The 18968-nt window shown below is 37.3% G+C and overlaps 2 protein-coding genes across 15 annotated transcripts in view; one reads left to right on the plus strand and one right to left on the minus strand.

Annotated features, from left to right (window-relative positions):
- Positions 1–2785, plus strand: part of REL (REL proto-oncogene, NF-kB subunit) — a 43673-nt gene extending 40888 nt beyond the window's left edge. The window contains exons 11-12 of one of the 3 annotated variants that reach the window (XM_072768479.1): positions 165–200; positions 2673–2785. In XM_072768479.1, the coding sequence (XP_072624580.1) occupies positions 165–200; positions 2673–2737 (101 nt within the window). In that variant the 3' untranslated portion in view covers positions 2738–2785. Of the gene's footprint in view, positions 1–164; positions 201–1553; positions 1704–2091; positions 2263–2672 lie in introns of those variants that run through there. The other 2 variants (XM_072768480.1, XM_072768478.1) reach the window with 2 other exon arrangements.
- Positions 2786–2789: 4 nt separating this feature from the next.
- PUS10 (pseudouridine synthase 10) overlaps positions 2790–18968 on the minus strand; it is a 74099-nt gene continuing 57920 nt past the window's right edge. For 10 of the 12 annotated variants that reach the window (XM_072768491.1, XM_072768484.1, XM_072768489.1 and 7 more), the window contains 7 exons: positions 15394–15450; positions 14448–14524; positions 14299–14354; positions 13137–13254; positions 9140–9282; positions 6448–6547; positions 2790–4302 (listed from right to left, as the gene is read on the minus strand). In XM_072768491.1, coding sequence (XP_072624592.1) covers positions 4264–4302; positions 6448–6547; positions 9140–9282; positions 13137–13254; positions 14299–14354; positions 14448–14524; positions 15394–15450 — 590 coding nt within the window. In that variant the 3' untranslated portion in view covers positions 2790–4263. Of the gene's footprint in view, positions 4303–5342; positions 5465–6447; positions 6548–9036; positions 9283–13136; positions 13255–14298; positions 14355–14447; positions 14525–15393; positions 15451–18968 lie in introns of those variants that run through there. The other 2 variants (XR_012003567.1, XM_072768492.1) reach the window with 2 other exon arrangements.

Consider the following 18968-nt stretch of genomic DNA (forward strand, 5'->3'; position numbering starts at 1 on the left):
AGGTATTTTTATGGAAAGCTATAGCTGAATGAATATACCTGCATATGTAACTGTCTTTTGAAGTGATAACTTTTGTAGAGTACTAAAATGCATTTTTAAAAGATTTTCATTTCCTGCCTTCCTGACTTATTTCCTGCCTCTCTTTCCCTTCCTGTATAATTCAGGACAAAAGTCATTCACTTATTCTGAGCAAGGTACAGGTAGGTACTGCCACAGGGGCATAAGGGGGTGGCCCAGGGTGGGACTACAGGGTGAAGCCTGAGGAGGACATTTGAGGGTAGTAGGGAGGGGACTCTCAGGATCTGAACTAAGGATGCAGCAGTAGGAGACGGGTTATTTATGAGGGGGACTGATCGATCAAGTAAATATATTAAGGCTAATGGGAGCCAGACATCTGTCAGAGAAGAGTATTACAAGTAAGAAAAGGGAGAAGACTAGAATAAGTTTGGGATTGGAAGTACTGGTATACAACTCCCAATCTTCAATATATGTAGAATTGTAGAATAAGAAACATATTGTGTGTGTGTGTGTGTGCGCCTGCATGTATGCATTTGCATTTGTTAGTAACAAATTATAACCTATTGAATAAAATAGGAAGCCAGGAATCCACAAAAAGGGCAAGTTCTACCTTTCAGTGGAATGCTAACCAATGCATGTAAAAGGAATGGTGGAATTGGAAAATCAGTTTTTGACAAGTCTTCAGTAAATGCTAAAACCACTGGATGAAAGGCTGATGATCTCCTTATAAGATACTTCTCAAGGGGAAAAAGAGTAACTATAAATATAGAGGAGCTTGGCAGACACTGCCTTCATTAATTGATAAAATCTAGTAATCATTAAAAAAAAAAAAAAAGTCCAGAATATAAGAAACATTGCAGAGGATCATAGGGGGGCAGGGAGGGAAAGCTGAATGGGAAGGCATCAGAGAGGGAGAGAAACCATGAGAGACTCTTAACACTAGCAAACAAACTGAGAATTCTTGGAGGGGAAGGTGGGGAGGTGGGGTAATTGAGTGATGGGCATTAAGAAGGGCACATGATGTGATGAGCACTGGGTGTTATATGCAATTGACGAATTACTGAACACTACATCTGAGACAAATGACGTATTATATATTGGCTAATTGAATTTCAATTAAAATCCAGTCATCAGAAACTGTGCAAATCAAAATTGTATGGCACCTGATAAGATGCAAAAAAGGTAATACCTATACCTCTTATGTGGTATCCTCGTGCTAGAAAGGTACAACCTGAACCTAATAATAAGGAAACATCAGGCAAACCCAAACTGAAGAGCGATCTACAAAATAACTGACCTGAAATCTTCAAAAATGTTAAAGTACTCAAAGTCAAGGAAAGACAAACTTTGAGATTGATGGAGACTAAAGAGACGTAACGGTTATGTGCTAATTGTGATCCCTTGCCTATGAAAGTCACTGTTAAGACAACTGGTGAGACTTGAGTGGGGTCTGGATACACAGTTGTAAGATCTGTGTTAACTTCCTGGGTGGATAGTTCTATTGTGACAAGTTAGAAGAGTATTCTTCTTTGTAGAAATTATGCACTCAAGTGTTCGAGGTAATGGAGCATCACTGGCTCAGTGGTTCGGAGGAGAAAAGGTTCTTTGTACTTTTCTTGTAACTTTCCTGTAAGTTGAAAATTATTTCAAAATGAAAAAAGTTAAATGAATAGCATAAAAGCAGTATTTTTTCCATAATAAAGTACCTTTTTTTTAAGAAAAAAGTGAGTTGTTTTTTTTTAAAGACTCACTACCCTGAGGTCAAGACCTTAGCTGAAATCAAAGTCAGACAGTGAACTGACTGAGCCGCTCAGGCACCAAAAGGGTACTACCATTTTTAAAAATCAAAAAAGCTTGCATCAAAATTCACATTTATTTGGGCTTAAAAATCAAGAATAAAGCTTCAAAAAAAGAGATCAGCCTAAGTAAGATATTTCTCTCTTTGGAAATGGAAATTTAACTTCTGAGTTTATTTCATATAACTTCTTAATATAACCAGTTATCTTACTTAGGAAATTCTCCACCCCCCCCCCCCAGCTTTTTTTGGTTTGTTTTTGTTTTTTACTTTTCCAGGTATTCAGAGTTGAGTTGATGTTTTTCCTAAGCTAAATCACAGAATATATTTGGGACAAAGAAATACTAAGAAGTTAAAAAGGGTCCTTTTCTCCAAGTGCTATTGACGACTAAATAAGAATTTTGATAAAAAAAAATAAAGCTATGAATGGGGCACTTGTTATGATGAGCACTGCGTGTTCTATATGTAAGTGACAAATCACTAAATTCTAGTCCTGCAACCACTGTTACACTCTATGTTAACTAACTAGAATTTAAATAAAAATTTGAAAAGAAAAATTTAAAAATAAAGCCATGAGATCACAAAACTAATTTTAAAATAATTTATATATATATATATAATTTTATATAGGCAAAAGTGAAACTATAGTACTTTTATTAATGTTCCCAGTTCTGCGTAAAACAAAGACCTACATTGATTTTTAACAACCTGTGTCTCATAATATATGAACATATGGAATAAGTAAAGTATATACAGCTAATGTTTACTGTTTGCTTGAAATTTTGTATAATGTCAGGAATAGAAATTTAAGAAATAGAAATCTTCTGTTAAGGAAGTTCTTAATTTTTCCATTTTGCAGATTCCACTAAATTCAAAGCTGAGCCAAAAACAAACATGCAAAAGACTATCTCCCAAATTATTTAAATCCTTTTTGTAGCAAAACTTCCCCAGAAATAAAGAAATCTTCACACAGAAGTTCTTACCTTTTTATCAGAAGTTTATTTCTATTATCCCTTTCTCATTTTCTGGCATTGAAAATAGTGAAACTATTATTTGCTAGTATTCATATATGAAACTTCTTCATGTCAATTAAATAATTTTACTGATTTCTAAAATGAATAATACATCTTGGTATCTATGAAGCATGTTTAATGAAGAGATGGGACAACAATCATCCAATACTGTTCAAGTCACATGTGTTCTAAAATAAGCTCAGATAGTTGAATCAGGGTGATAGAAATTACACTTAAATCTGAAATTTTAAATTGTTGAAACGTTTCTTTTAATGACCCATCCATTTTCTTTAGGTTTGGCTTATTTCATGTTTTTCCTCTTCATAGTACCAACTGATGATGAACTTATTAACAAATGGTAATTATATAAGGTCATATGAAGTATACTTGGGCTATATTTTGGCAAGCTCCTTGATTTGGTATATAAATTCCAAAAGTCATTTCTCATGGTTAGTGCATTTAAGTGACATTCTCTGGTGCCTCCTTCACACAGTGGGTGCTCATTCACAAAGTTTATTAAGAAAGGACCCTAGAGACCAGGAAACTTCAGTTTTAACCCCTGATATGGAAGTAACTAACAATTTTAGATAAATCATTTAACTTTCATTCTTTGGTTTTCATATTTATAAAATGGAAATGATAATATCCTATCCACTTGATGAAGATGTTTGAAATTGGATAATATATTGAAGCACTCGAATAACAGCAGATTGTTTAGCAATCTTAATTTTTCAAAATCTTATCCCTGGGTTTGAAGTTACTGAAGGCACTTGTGTCTCCTTATTTAAAAGATGTATGCCTCAATTCCTACGGTTTCACTTTCCCTCCCCAGGAAACGTATTGATATCTTTAAGTTGTCAAAACAGTAACTTGAAGTCATTAAGATTTGTAACAGATTATATCAAAAAGTACTTCTGTTGGTAATAGCTTGCTTAAAGCTTACTGGGAAAAACATTAATGATGTTAGATTTGCATTGGTACCTTAGAATATTATAGGATACTGTGCTGTATAAATCTAGATAGAACTTCTATCAAGATCATTTTAAAAATTTAGAACATGATTTTGAAGGTGGTATGTCTTATGGAGGCAAATTCTGCCAAAAGAAATTATAGCTTCTCAGATTATTAGAGAATGTATCCTGTTTGTGTACTTCTCTAGATGAAAGAATTAAGAGAATGTTTTCATTATTCATAGTTTGGCATGTGGAGGAGAGGGAACAAGAAAAATCATAAGACATCCTTAGAACATTTAACACAAAATATACACATACATAGATCCTGAGATGTTACAACAAATTTTAAAATACGTAGATCAACATGATCCAAATGGTTTCCAAGACACTGTAATGCTGAGTAAAGAGCCATTATACAGTGTATGCTGAATGGAGGTCCACATCATGCCACGAAAACCCTACTCTGTGTTTCCAATTTTGAATGCTAGTCATCCAGAGCAGGGGGCCAGTCAACATCTACAGACTAAAAGGAAGAAAACAAGATATGAAAACATTACTGTTCTAGTAAGCATTTGCTGTAATACTGCATACACTTAATAGTTTTAATATAAGGCAACAGAAGAAAGTGCATTTGAAAAAAAGTCATCGAATACCACAATTCAACACTCTAAAATACATACTAGGCCTTGAGATTCTTGAGCCCAAGGTTTGTTTCTGAATTCACGGAGTATTTGGTCACTCAGCTGGTTATCAATTGTACCTTTTGACCAATAAGAGAGACTAGAGTGCATCTAAATTTTGTAAATATTACTTATGAGTAAAGTAACAAGCAAATTTGGGAAGCAACACCAACTTTCCCTCAACTCTTAGCAACTTTCATTCATTTTCATTTTCCCATCTTACATTGAACTAACACTCAAGTAGTCTATACACTTATGTATGGTGTTATTTGTAACTTAGCAACCAAATGAAAAGTAAATGAGTATGAAAGATCACCTGGAACTAGAAAAGGATAAATGACCATTGTGTATCATTTCAGAATTTTTGTTTCTTTTAAAATCAAGTTTATCTATCTCTACTCATCTGGTTTGGCTCTTCTAGAGAAAAACCTTGATTTAAGTCATAATGAGATTACAGTAGTAGGCTACCTTTTTTTCTCCACATAAACAATCACGTCCTAGGCTTTAGAAGTAGTTTACCCTAGAATGCCTAATTTGAGAAGTTCCAAAAAGTCCACTGCACCCATGTCTTGTTCTGGGTTTTTTTGAGACTTAAATTTTAAAACCCAAAATGATTTACCAAAAGTGATTTTTAAAATTAATCTATGAGTCACTACCAGAATCAGGAAAGTTTTATTAGGAAAGCCCAAATAACTATTTTGTGTGTGTGTGTGTGTGTGTGTGTGTGTGTGTGTATCGTTTAGAAACCCAAGAAGATATTTTGGTTCTGTTTCAGAACATAGCCACATACTGAACACCTATATATAAGCTAACGGGTTGCTTCTCATGCCTAAAATCTAAATATTTCAGATCACAGTCTTGTATGTGTTGAGAGCAGGGGAAGTTTATTTTTTTATTTTTTTATTTTTTCGGAGAGCAGGGGAAGTTTAAAACATTCTACAGGTGATTCCAATGGACAAGCAGGAATAAGGAACATTGGCCTGTGACTGACATTCCCAAGTTGTGCTAAGAATTAAGGTCAAGGAAGTTGAATGCAGTTGAGATTTTCTTTAACACTAGGTATTCTTTCTCAAAATAACAGTCTCTCTGCAAGGCTCCTTGCAACCTTGAAGGTGCTAGCAATGGCTGTACTGCAGGGGCTGTGTAAAATCTAATCTGAAAACACTCAAGAGAATTGCTGATAATGCTCCAGTGATCATGTGATTACCGTAGCTGTTTTCGTATGAGGCAACTATACCTAATTCTTTTTATAATTGATACTAACCTGAAGTGCAAAATGCTAGTCTCCTAATTTTTTTTTTCTTGGTGGGGAGGCATGGGAGAGGAGCCCCATTCCTCCTCAGGTATTCATCAGGGAGCACACACAACTTGTGACTCAATACCTATCGATGCTCGAATGGGAAAAAAAATATTTATGGAGAATTGCCTGAAGGACCTATTCAATCCACTCTTCTAAATACTTAAGAATTTAACCTTGTTTCAATTCAGACTGTAAGAGCAGAGAATTTGTACCACATCATAGGGGTCCCTTATTGAACTGTTTTTATTAATAACCATTGGCTCATCCCATTTTCTATCCCTGTCCTGAATGTATGTTTTTGAGTAGTCTGCCTTAAATTTTTTATAAGACAAAATAGGTATGAGAATGAACTCTGTAGAGTCCAAAGGACATATGAAGGGCTCTTAAGTTTCATTTCCTTGCTCCGTTTAAGGGTTTAAGATCTCATGCCACATGTAAATTAGCTATAGATTTGCAAGGATCACAAAGAGATCTTGTATTTTTTAAGAAGATAAAGATTGCAAAGATAGTCCCTCCCCCAATACAATGCTACTGTGAGATTTTGACCATTTTCAAATACCTATTAAGGTGAGTAGAGATAGATACCTATTTGGCTTAATGCCGCCCCCCCCACCCCCCGCATGCCCAAAAGTATAACCTTGGCTGAATTCAATGTTCAAGCGGGCACTTCCACGATGAAATGGTTTACCTCAACATCCAGCTCAAGAATGTCTGCCGTCACATTCATTAGAGAGCCAATGTTCGGCTTGGTTCTCCCAAAGTCTCCATGTACAAACTCTTTAATGTAGCTGGGGTTTGTTTAAGGAAACAATGGAGATAGCTATGCAGCACTAACTTTGGTGAGATTTGATAGGTACAAGGGAAATGACAGACAAGCAGAAATGTTACAAAGGAGAGGTTATTTCTGAGCTGTGACCTGTGATGTGTGTCTTAAAAAATAAGCTTTGGCAAACTGGTTCCTATCAGCCTTGCAGCCAACAGCAGGACTTGGCACCTGTGTTTACATCAAACTTAACAAAGAGTCATGACTTTCTTTTTCTTTAGCTCATCTTCAAGTGCCAAGGTTTGGATAAGAATTTTCTTAAAGATTTAACAAAAATTTTTTTTAACTAGAATTGAAATTAAAAAATTGAAATAAAAAAAGATTTTTGAAAAGTAATCTCTACACCCAACATGGAGCTTGAACCCACAACCCTGAGATCAAGAGTCCCATGCTCCACTGCCTGAGCCAACCAGGCGACTTTGCATATGGATTTTTAAAATTAACTGTAGTTCAATACTAAACAAAACAAAACAAAACAAAAAAACCTTAGCTACCTTTTCTTTGCCACAAATTCCATTTTGTCATCTTTTTGGTCTCATTTTTTCAATAATGTAAGCTGTCATCTGCCAGAAGATAGATTTCCACAGGGTCACACATGGAGTGACCTCAATGACAGTTTCCTAGTAATGTGACCCAGTGGCACAATAGCAGTAGGATGGGAGGGACAATGAGGATATTTATTTAGTCACTGATAAAGGCCCTTCAGGAGAATTCTCAAAGGACCGAAGTTTCAGCTGTTTGCAACTTTTGCATGGTTAGCAAGAGAATTCAGTCTTTTTTTTTAAGGGGACGATTTCATGTTTCCCTCATAGATCTTCAAATTTTGAAGTCAATGGCTAATCCTACAATTAATTATTAAGATTACATTAACATTTCTTACACAGGACTCTACTACAGCCTTGAAAATATTTATCCAAGATATAATTTTGCTAGCATTCAGTAAAAACTCATTCAGCATTACGTTATGTTCTACAAGCTGGCACTTGGTATAAAAATTTAATTTGAGTAGGAAAAACAAGTTTATTTTCAGATGATAAAAAACACCATAAATATTATGTCCTCCTCATTTTCTGAAAGTATACTCTGCTTTCACCAAATGTTTTAACTCAAGCTTAAGAGATATAATTATCTAGTGACTGCCTTCTTTGCTAAACTCATAATTACTCAACAATTGTCATTCTTTTTCTTTCAAGAATGCTACTTTTGAGTAGCAGTGATGAGGGGAGTTGACCAAAAAGTCCAGAACAACCAGCTAAAAGGGCCAGCATGATTCTTATTCATAGCCAGAAGGATGAGGTGTAAGTCAAATGAACTGGTTCAGCATTATGAGCAATATATGTTGAAACCTCACATACTTCTGTGTATAACCACATGGTATCTAACGCTTACCAGAGAGTTTTCCTTGGCTATGCCAGTAAGAGACATACACAGTTGGCCCTAATAATGTTTTAATAAGATTGAAAATATATTAGTTTCTTCAAAAACCCACTACATTTCACCTTGGCACACTAAGATGAAAGCTGGAATTAGGTTAAAAAAAAATCTATGATTTCTTTGAAATTCCATCCACAGTCCATCTACAGTAGGCAAATGTGCTCCAAACAAAGCTACAAAGGTCTGTCTACTGCAGTCCAAACAAATCATCCCTCGATCTGCACCAAAAATTTAAGAGATTATTTTAAGAGTAAATAACATCTACCTATTTCAGCCTAGCAAATCCTGGTCACTTCTGGGATAGGGTGGGGTGGGGTGGCATGGGGATGGGGAGGAAGAAGGGAGAAGAGGTTGATGGAGGAGAGACAGCTGATTACAGCAACATGGTAAGAATGCTACTTGGTGACTAAAATGACATTTTTTGCAATATGCCCATAAGCACATCACTAGTGTTATACTAGTGAAGTATTTTATCACTTCATCCTATTGGATCACTAAATAATATAAAACCAAGAAACAAATATTGGGAGCACCTTTGAAAAGTAAACTAGAGCTAAGACTCTGGCAACTGCCTGATGTGTTTTAACCAACAACTCAGCTTGGATACAAAACCACACGAAGCACGGCATGATATGAACAAGCGATCATTTCTGGACTATTCTCTTGTTTTGGGCCAGCCACCAAATAAAGTGAAGATCAGTATGTAAAGTAGGGCCACTCCCATCTATCAGCGTTTGGTGATCTGGGGCAAATGCTCAAAATGCTGAAAGGACCCAAATGTGTTAATGAAAATGTGACTTGCAAAATGTATAAAGACACAAATCAATAAATGAATCAATCAAAACTGTTCCCTGAGTACTTACTATGCAGTCAGCATTGTGTGAGACGCTGTGACTATTCTAAAGTTCATGCTCTACTGGCTGCCTCATGGTTTAAGATGTCATTTTGAAAGATACAAATTAAATGGGAACCCCCTTTTCTTCCCCCCCAAAAAGGACTCTTCTCCAACCTAATCCTTACCCTAATCATTCCTAGATCAAGTTGCACCTATTTTTTAGGGCAGCGGGAACTCCTCCGACAGGGTTCTGGTTAAAGTACTGCTATGCAGAAGGTGAAAGGATACGTCCCGGCTTGAGTCTTCAGATAGAGGTGGAAATGATGTTCATCCACATAGCGTGTCTCCATGGAGTGAATGATGCGAGTTCTCACAGCCAGGGGCCTCCGGTGAAGGACCCGCAGAGGTGTTTTCTGGTCGATCTTTAAGTCCTAGAGGAGGATGGGTTACACAACCTTGGAGTCAGCTCTGCTGCCCAGGGAAGCCTTCTCAGCACCTCCTCTGTCATCCATGGCCTACCACAGATGTTTTCTTTGGAGGGCCTCATCTCTCACTGTCAGGGTAGATACCAATACTAAAAGAAATTGCATTCCCTATGGTTCAGGCTCTGTGGAACTTCTCATAACCTAGGCCCTAGTTACTCATTTCCTGGGCCCAGTATGCCACTTACAAAAGGCTTTGAAGCAAATGATCCCCAAGATCTCTTTTGCTCTAAAAACTTAATTAATTAAATTGATTAGGACCCTGGAATTCTAGTTTGTCCTTTAACAGTGGTCCTCTAGAAGACCTGTTCTTTGTTCTCCCCATAACCTAACAGATGACCTAACAACAGGGTGAAAAGTTGAGGTGAGAAATGGCTGTTTGTAGGTGAGACCTCAGCATCCCTGGTATGTATGGGCAGTGTGCATGTTTTAAGGACAACCATACACCCACTTACAAGGTTATTTTTTTGTTGTTTATGAAAAGATGTATCTGGAAAATTAACGGTTACATCACTATAATAATTACAAAGAAGTGTGTACAATAAACCAGGAACTCTCAGTATTGATAAGCCCATTTCAAGTTACTTGAGAATAATAATACTGCGTGCCTTTTTTTACAATTCAGATTTTGTTAGGGGCACAGGCTTGTTTTTCTTATAATTAGAGATTTCCTTTCGTCACATGATATAAATTAAGAAATAGAGATTGATATTGTAAAAGGTCAACTGGTTCCAAGTCTTAAAAATAGAGATTGGGCATAAGGAGAAATGGAGATTAGTAAGAACTTTGAACCTTCTGCCATTTCTTGTTGGAACAACTCCTTCCTCATTTACATGATTTGGGAGTGCCTGCAGCCATGTGAAGAAAAGAAGGATTTCAGTCTGGTCTCCCCTATATCAAGTTCTCCACTAAGAAAGGACGAGCAAGTTCTGACAAAGACTATACTTGAAATGGTGTGACTGTTTTGATCATAGCAGTGAGTCAACGGCCCCTCCTAACTCATGGGTTTTATGATCCTTTCATTCTTTGATTTTAGAAGCACTTTGTTCTGCTGAGATAGGCTGTCTCCATAAGGTTTGACATTTCTCCGGCCAAAAAAGACAAAAAAAAGGACAAGGCTGAGCTGTTAAGGAATCTGTACAGATACGGCCTCTGCTATAAAGTACAGAAATAGCTGGCTTTAAATGAAGGACTAAGGAGTGCTCTTCTCCTTGTTCCCTTTCTGGCTACTCACTCCCAGTACTGTGAACCGTGAACTAGTCAATGGAAGTACTACTTGAGCCAGCAGACCCACCACCGGGCTTCCAACATAACACTCAATCCGCACACACTCCTGTGCGTGTTTTGTTTTCAGTAGACAAAAGGAAACCATAACTCTAACAGTGCACTCTGCTGGCCCCATTCTGCTGAATTTTCAGGAACACATACACATATACACAAAAGATTTTTTTTTCCTTAGAAGTAGGTTGCCCTTAGAAGAGACATAATAAATTTGAAGTGGCTCTTTCTCAAAATGGGACAGTAACTCAGTTTTTGTATTTTTGATGACAGTAGGAATATTAGAAAATACTGTTAACCCCAACACAAAAAAATATGAGAAGTCAGCTAGTCCCATCAGTCTATCTGGGCTGTGAACCATTAAAAGAGACCCTTTCACTGCTTACTCTGTACCTACAAAAATCATCTTTCAGCATTATTTCTGAATTAGCTCTGAGTTAGGCTACCTCCAAATGATGAATCTTTTTTTTTTTTTTAAGCAGGCTCCACACCCATGTGGGGGTTCAAACTCATGACTCCAAGATCAAGAGTCACACGCTCTACCGACTGAGCCATCTAAGGCGCCCCTGAATCTGTTTTTAAAATGAGTTAATTTTCTTCCCAGCATTCTAGAATGACTTGTACTATGATGGAACAGAGGTTTAGATATTTGTTTCGCAATTTTAAAGGTATCTATCTAAAGCTGATCTATCATCCTAGAGGTCCCAGGTAATGGACCAAAAGCCAATAGCTTTTGATATAGAATCACAGAACGTGAGAACTGGAGGCCCTCAGGGGGTGATCTGATCACCCCCCTGGTTAGAGATGGATTTGTCTAAGGGGGTGAATGACTCATATGTTTTCACCAAAACACTCATACTATAAACACTATTCTGCATTTCACTTTCTCATAATGTCATGGGTGTTTCTGTAAGTCATAGATGTAGACCTACCTCCATCCTTTTTTTCCAACAATTTTAGGCATATATACACACAACAACATAAATGAAATGGGGGCACATGCTGTTTAATTTTTTTAATAGCTTTATAATATTCCAGCTGGTTCTGCCATTTTCCTTTTTGAAGGAAACTCACTTCGTTTTTAGTTGTGTTGTTGATTTTGCCACTTTGAATACAGTAAACATCCTTGTGCACATATCCTTATGCACTGGAGTTTTATTTCTTCAGGACAGACTGCCACTAATAAAAGTGCTGGGTAGGAGACCAGTATATTTTCAATTTTTACAGTCATCACTACATTGTTTTCCAAAAACGTTAAACACTTTACATTTCTACTGACAAAGTATCCGACCAGCATTCTCCTCCATGCCAACCAGTGGGAGGGCTAAAGTGATGTCTTGTTCCTTCAATCCAGAAGTGGAACATCTTTTCAAATGATTCTTGGCCATTTGGAGGTGCTCATTTTCAGCTGCTTGTTCATATCCTTTGTCTATTTTTCTGTATTGGGGGTTTGTATTTTTAATAAGGATAAACCCTATTTATGGTATATTTTGCCATACAGTTTGTTTTCTACATAGACATATATATGTGCACACACTTGTGTGTGTGTGTTTAAATCACAATATATCACCCTTTATATACTCTTCATAGCTTGTTTTCTTCCCCCTTAGCATCCCTTAGAAACATTTTCCTTTGTCAATTAATAGTCATCTACTACATAATTTCTAACAGCTGGTAGCAATTGCCCATCATACAGATAAACCATAAGATTAAGCTGTTCCCCTCTAGTAGGTCATCTAGATTATTACAAAATATTGCTCATTTAAACAATGTTGTGATAACTTCACACATCTCTGTGCCCATTTATACTCATTCCTTGCATTTCAGAGTAAATTACCTTTACAGGAAGAGGTGGGGACAGGTGGGGAAGAAATATGCAAATGAATGGGCAGATCCTTGACAGTGATATGCTCCTGTAAAGGAAAATTTAGCAGGTGCCAAAGTATTTGTGCTGTGCATATATTATCCTTCTTATATATTATATAATATATATATTATTATAATATATATATATTATTATAATATATATATATTATCCTTCTAATAACATGTTTTATTTATGCACTTAATCTTAGCATCAATTCTATTAGACCAATTCTATTTTCCTTTTTACATACGGCCAAATGAAATAATAGCATTGCTAAGGTTTTCTAGGTACCAGAGACCGCTTTAAGTGCTTCATATGACTAAACTCATTTCATCCTTCTAACTAATTTTATAGATGAAAAAACTGAAGCATACAGAGGCTAAGCAACTTGTCCAAAGTCACACAACTATGAAATGGGGATCCAGGATTTGCGTCCAAGTGATCTGTGCCTAGAGGCAGGCTCTTCGTCACTAGCAGTGCTGCCTCTCAGGCTCGATGAATTGCGCAGCCATTCAACCAGTAAATGGCAAAGCCAGGATTTGAAAGCAGGTCTTATTCCCCAAAGCCCATGCTGTATGACTTGCTTGTAATAAAGTAAAAGAGAAAGGACTCTTTTATGGAAATTTAAAAATAAAATAAAAAGAGAGAACTTAACTACCTTTATGTCATTTAGGAATTCAATGTCTTTCTTCTGTATGGCTTTATTTGTCCATATTAAGGCACTATAGGACTTGGTCTTTTCTTCTTCACCTTCTTTCATATGTCCTATTGCCTCTCTAAACAAAAACAATAAAAGAAAAAAAAAACAATAAAAGAAAGTTTGTCTAAATGCATAGGATACACACGTCTTACCCCAAATTTCCCTTTCTTTAAAAATAGCTTTATTGAGATAAAATTTACATACAATTCCTGTTCTAACTGTACAATCCAGTGATTTTTAGTGTGTTTACAGAGCTGTGTAGCTATCACCATGATCTAATTTTAAAATACTTCATCACCCTAAAAAAGTAAATTCCATACCTATTTGTAGTCACTTCCCATTCCCCGTTTCCCCCAGCCTTTGGCAACCACTAAATGATTTTCTCTGTATTTCCCTACTCTGAATATTTCATATAAAATAGAATAATAAATATGTGGTGTGTGGTGTCTGGCTTCTTTTACTTCATAATGTTTTCAAGGGTCATCCATGTTGGATTATGTATCAGTACTTTATTCCTTTTTATTACCGAGTAATATTCTACTCTACGGAGATACCGTATTTTATCCATGGCTATTTGAGTTGTTTCTACTTTTTTGCTACTATGAATAATTCTACTTTGAACATTCATATAGAAGTCTTTGTGTGCATGTACATTTTCATTTCTCTTGGGTGTATAGCTAGAAGTGGAACTGCTGGGTCATAATGGTAACTCTATGTTTAAACCTTTTGAGAAACTGTCAAACTGTCTTTCAAAGTGGCCACACTTACAATCCCACAGCAATATACAAGGGTTCCAATTTCTCTACATCTTTGTCAACATTTTTTTTTTCTTTTTGATTATAGCTATCCTAGTGAGGGCAAAGTGAGCTATCAATGAGGTTTTGATTTGCCCTTCCCCAATGGCAAATGATATTGAGCATCTCATGTATTCATTCATTAACTGTGTATCCTCTTTGGAGAAATGTCCACTTAATCATCTCCCTCATTTTTAATTGGGTTGTTTTCTTATTATTGAGTTGTAAGAGTTTTTTGTATATTCTGGATACAATTCCGTCAACAGATATATGATCTGCAACCAAAACTTCCCTTTTGAGATCATCTCCAGTGGGTCTACCCTTACCTTGTGACAAGCTGCAAGTCACGGACTTGGATTTTGTTAGATGAATTATTAATTTTCTGTAGTAGCAGAAAAAGAAAAACAATTAGCAACTCTAGTTCAGTTATAGAGTTGCAGAAACATGACGATTTCCATGTCATGAAGTGGTTTACCTGCTGAAGTTCCTTAATTTCTTGTGAAGTGAAATGTACTCTATGAGGATTCACCAGCTCAATTGCAAAGGGCCTTCCTGGCAGCACACACCCCGTCATGAAACAGAAACGTGTTGATGGAGTTAACATTTGGGCTAATGCAAGAGGGTTAGGAGGTGTGAAAAAACGAGTTGAGCTCTAGAGGACTGAAAGTTTAGTGACATGACTACATCTGGGGGAGGGAAGAATGTGTGAAAGAATCAAGCGGCTTTTTGGGGGCTGCTAAACTCCAGTACTGGCAATATGTGAAAATGATTGCTTTCCCAAAGGTCCATGAACAAGCCTGTGTTAATTACAAAATAAAATCCAAACAACCGCTAATTGATTTGGTTACACTAAGGTAACGTTATCACATATAGCAACGCCCAGGTATACCAACCAAGCTGAACTCCATCCTCCTAAGCCTAATCCACTAGTGAAATGGAAAAGCTGTGATTCCATAACAGAAAGGGACTATTAATCTCAAGCTCAGGATTAACTCTCATCATCTTTTTTTGTAATGCAACAATGTAAAATGAGAGAAATGAAGGCTAAGAGAGCAGAATCACTTTTTAAATGAAGATGTGCATTTTTGAAAACTGTACTGGTACTGCTGAAATGTTATCAAATGGAACAATTAATAAGCAAACTTTTGGAAAAACTCAGGCATTGCCTTATTAATGCATATAAAAGTCCCTTAAAACCTACAAGTATACAGTAAGGATGGCCTCTTAAGAAATGAATCCTGTTAAAATATAATCATATAATTTATAAAGGTAGCTCCACAATCCACAAAGCTTCCTCACCGGGAGAAGCCGTGGGCTCTGCCCACTTTGGTTTTAACTAAGCAACTACAGCGAACCTGCTGTCTGAGAACGATGACAGTCTGAAATTTAGTTCTAGTCAAGTGATGCTGTTGCAATCTTACCATTTCCTAATGTTCTCACATCTACATCTTCTCTTCCAGAGGAGGAAAAATTAAAACCTTTGTAAAGCAGATAAAGAAAAATAATCAGTAACATAATAATCCTAAGACTTTCATTCCCATCCTTTAGTAGAAACCCCATTTGTCAGAACCCCTGGGTGGCTTAGTGGCTGAGTGTCTGCCTTTGGCTTAGTCGTGATCCCAGGGTCCTGGGATTGAGTCCTGCATTGGGCTGCCCACAAGGAACCTGCTTCTCCCTCTGTCTGTTTCTCTGCCTCTGTGTGTCTCTCATGAATAAATAAATAAAATCTTTAAAAAAAAATTTGTCTTGAACAATCTACAGGAGAATTCCAAGGGATAGTCATCCCACCTCTAATCTCAATCTCTAATAAAAATAGCAATGATAATAAGAAACACCATTTAATGAGCACTTATTTTATGCTCTGAGCTAAAATTTTGCATACATTATTTCATTTAATTCTTATTATAATCTTAAGATATAGGTATTAAATAAAAGAACACCAAGCTTCCAAAGGGATAAGTACTTTTCCCAAGATCACATGATTAAATAGCAGAGCTGTTCCTTATGTCAAAGCCAGACCTTAGCTATCACCTGATGCCATCATCTCATCTCAAAGTCAAAAGGAGAGAGTACTGTTTGGAGGAAAGCTCCACTACAACCCTGGCCACAAGCTTATAGTGAAAAATCTATCATTTTATCTTTTTTTCCTTAAAACAAAACAAAGGAAAATCATTTATTTGTGAATTAAACTCTATGAAAAGGAGTGAAAAAAGGGTTTTAAAGCAAATTCTTTATATTAAACAAACTTAAGGTGCGACTACAACAAAACCAGTGTTCATTCTAAGATAGATGGATCATCCTAGACTAAAACGCTGCAAATGTTAGAATGGGAAATGGTATATAAAAAAGGAGAGGGGTTACACCACAGTGTTCTCTTTTTCTTTTTTTAAAGATTTTATTTATTTATTCATGAGAGAGACAGAGACAGAGAGAGAGAGAGAGAGGCAGAGACACAGGCAGAGGGAGAAGAGGGCTCCCTGCAGGGAGCCTGATGTGGGACTTGATGTAGGACCCCAGGATCACGCCCTGAGACAAAGGCAGAAGCTCAACCCCGAGCCACCCAGGTATCCATCCTGACAGTGTTCTCTAGATACAAAACTGATGATTTCACCAGCATTGCCATAGCAAACATTACCACAAGCAGGCATTATTATAAATGCTTCATACACATTAACACTATGAGGTAGGCACTATCATTATACTTGTAAGTAAAGGAGACAGACAGGATAGGTAACTGGCCTAAGATCGTATCACTGGTAGGTGGTGAGGCCAGAATTTGAACCAGACAGTCTCACTCTAGAGTCTCTTAACCACCACAAAGACAGGCAGAAGAGTTTAGACTTGTGCCCACAGGGAAAGCAAGACCAGTTTTCTTAGAGCAGGGATTAGAAAAGGCTGGGATGTTTGGAGAACTCTGGTCAGTCATTAGAGTTTGGCAAGGTGTAAGATCTCTGAACACATATATTGGGGGCTAGAACTCAGATTCACATCCTGATTTATTCATTCAGGAACAAATATCTACAGTGGGTATGTGCAAGGCATTCTGCTAGATCCTGGGGAGACAAACAAGATGGACACAGCCCTTATCTTCATAGGGCTTACTATCTGTGGAAGGGTAAGGAATGTAATATAGTGGGTAGGTGAGGACAGGAAGCATACAGGAACATTCCCGTACTAAGAGCTCAGCTGCAGCATGAGCAATGAGGTTTATAATTTATTCCTCAATGGTCCAGCCACTTTGGAAGGCACAAGATGACGAAGAACAAGATAGCTGTGAGGGACAAATGGGAAAGGTGGAAGGAGAGTGAACATTATTTTGATAGCCATTTTTTTTCCCCAAGGGAAGAGTCTATATGTAAAGGTCCCAGGTAGATTTTAGAAAAACAAAGGTTAACAGGCTTGAAAAGTTCTATGAAATGACACTGAAGATTAGCTCTCTTTTCTAATAAGATATTTAGCTGTGAAGAAAGTAGGATTTCATTCTTCTTTCACCTCTAAGAAATCCCTTTTGTAAACCAAGGTCAACACTTTAGAGAAACAACCTCTGAGCTGTTGTTTACCATGTACTGCCAGGGTCAAGTGGGCTCCTCTCTGCCCACAGAGCCCAAAGCTATGGGTCTCACAGAAAGGAGCAGCCCAGAGCTGGTTAGGTAAGGACTAGATACCCAGGGTAGGCCTAGAATTTGGGCTGCTGCATTAACACTTGAGAACTGGCCAGGCAAGCAGCCATGAAAGCCATAGGGTCAGGCTCTTCTCAAGGTAGAGAATCTAGGCCAGGCAAAGAGTAGGATTCTATGAAATATTAAGTCCCAAAGAACCCTCTATTCCATGTTTACACTCTGTTGTTAAGCTGTTAATAAAATCCATAGTAACATCAGTTAGCTTCTAGTCAGAGTCGACAGACTCAAGAGCAGCACTAACTAGGGGTGGATAGCTAAATGCAGAGTTCAGAATGGCATCTGGGAAGCTGAAAGATACTGACTGCCTGGGGCTGCAATCTGTCTTAAACCTGCCCACCTCCATCTCCAAACCAGCCATAATGTTAGGGAACCAAGGGATCCAGAGTGACTGAGCCATAACCTGTGAGTGGTAGGGGTGAAGGGAATGAACAGGACACAAAGAGGTAAGTCTACCAATGACAGCTAAATTAGATCAGAAATCTCCAGTTCATAAATTAGCCCAGAAAACTTCCATAAATCCTAGCTCATTTGTAAGAAAGAGTTGCAGAAAGCTGGGCTCTTGATATGTCCAGAGAAACATTAAATCCAGACAAAGGAAGAAGAGACATTTATTCTATCTCTTAGAAAAATATTTCAAATATGGACACTACATTCAGAAATCTTCTGGCGGGGAGTAACTAACATTTTATTCCTGTGAAATTACGAATATTAGCTGACGACAAAATTAAAAGGAGTATTAGGAAATATATGTTTAGGGAACCCTGGGTGGCGCAGCAGTTTAGCACCTGCCTTTGGCCCAGGGCGCGATCCTGGAGACCCAGGATCGAATCCCACGTCGGGCTCCCGGTGCATGGAGCCTGCTTCTCCCTCTGCCTATGTCTCTGCCTCTCTCTCTCTCTCTCTCTCTCTGTGACTATCATAAATAAATAAAAAATTTAAAAAATTAAAAAAAGAAAAGGAAATATATGTTTAAAATTTGGCTTTCTTTTTTTTTTTTTTTTTTTAACGATTTTATTTTTAAGTAATTTCTACACCAAAGTGGGGCTGGAACTCACAACCCTGAGACTAAGAGTTGCATATTCTATGGACTAAGCCACCCAAGTGTCTAGGTTGAGATTTCTAAATTCACATTATGCCTTGTCTTATCTCCCTAATCCTGAGCAAAAGGCTCAAAGGGATAGATATTTCAAAAATATCTAAAAATACAAGTGCAAGAATCAGGAACTATCAGCAGTTCAGCTGGTCTGTAGCAGCCATCATACCCAGGACAGACAGATGATGGGATTGACAAATGAGCAGAGGCCAGAGGACAAAGG

Source organism: Canis lupus, chromosome 11 (assembly GCF_048164855.1).
Source record: "Canis lupus baileyi chromosome 11, mCanLup2.hap1, whole genome shotgun sequence".
Classification (NCBI taxonomy): Eukaryota; Metazoa; Chordata; class Mammalia; order Carnivora; family Canidae; genus Canis; species Canis lupus.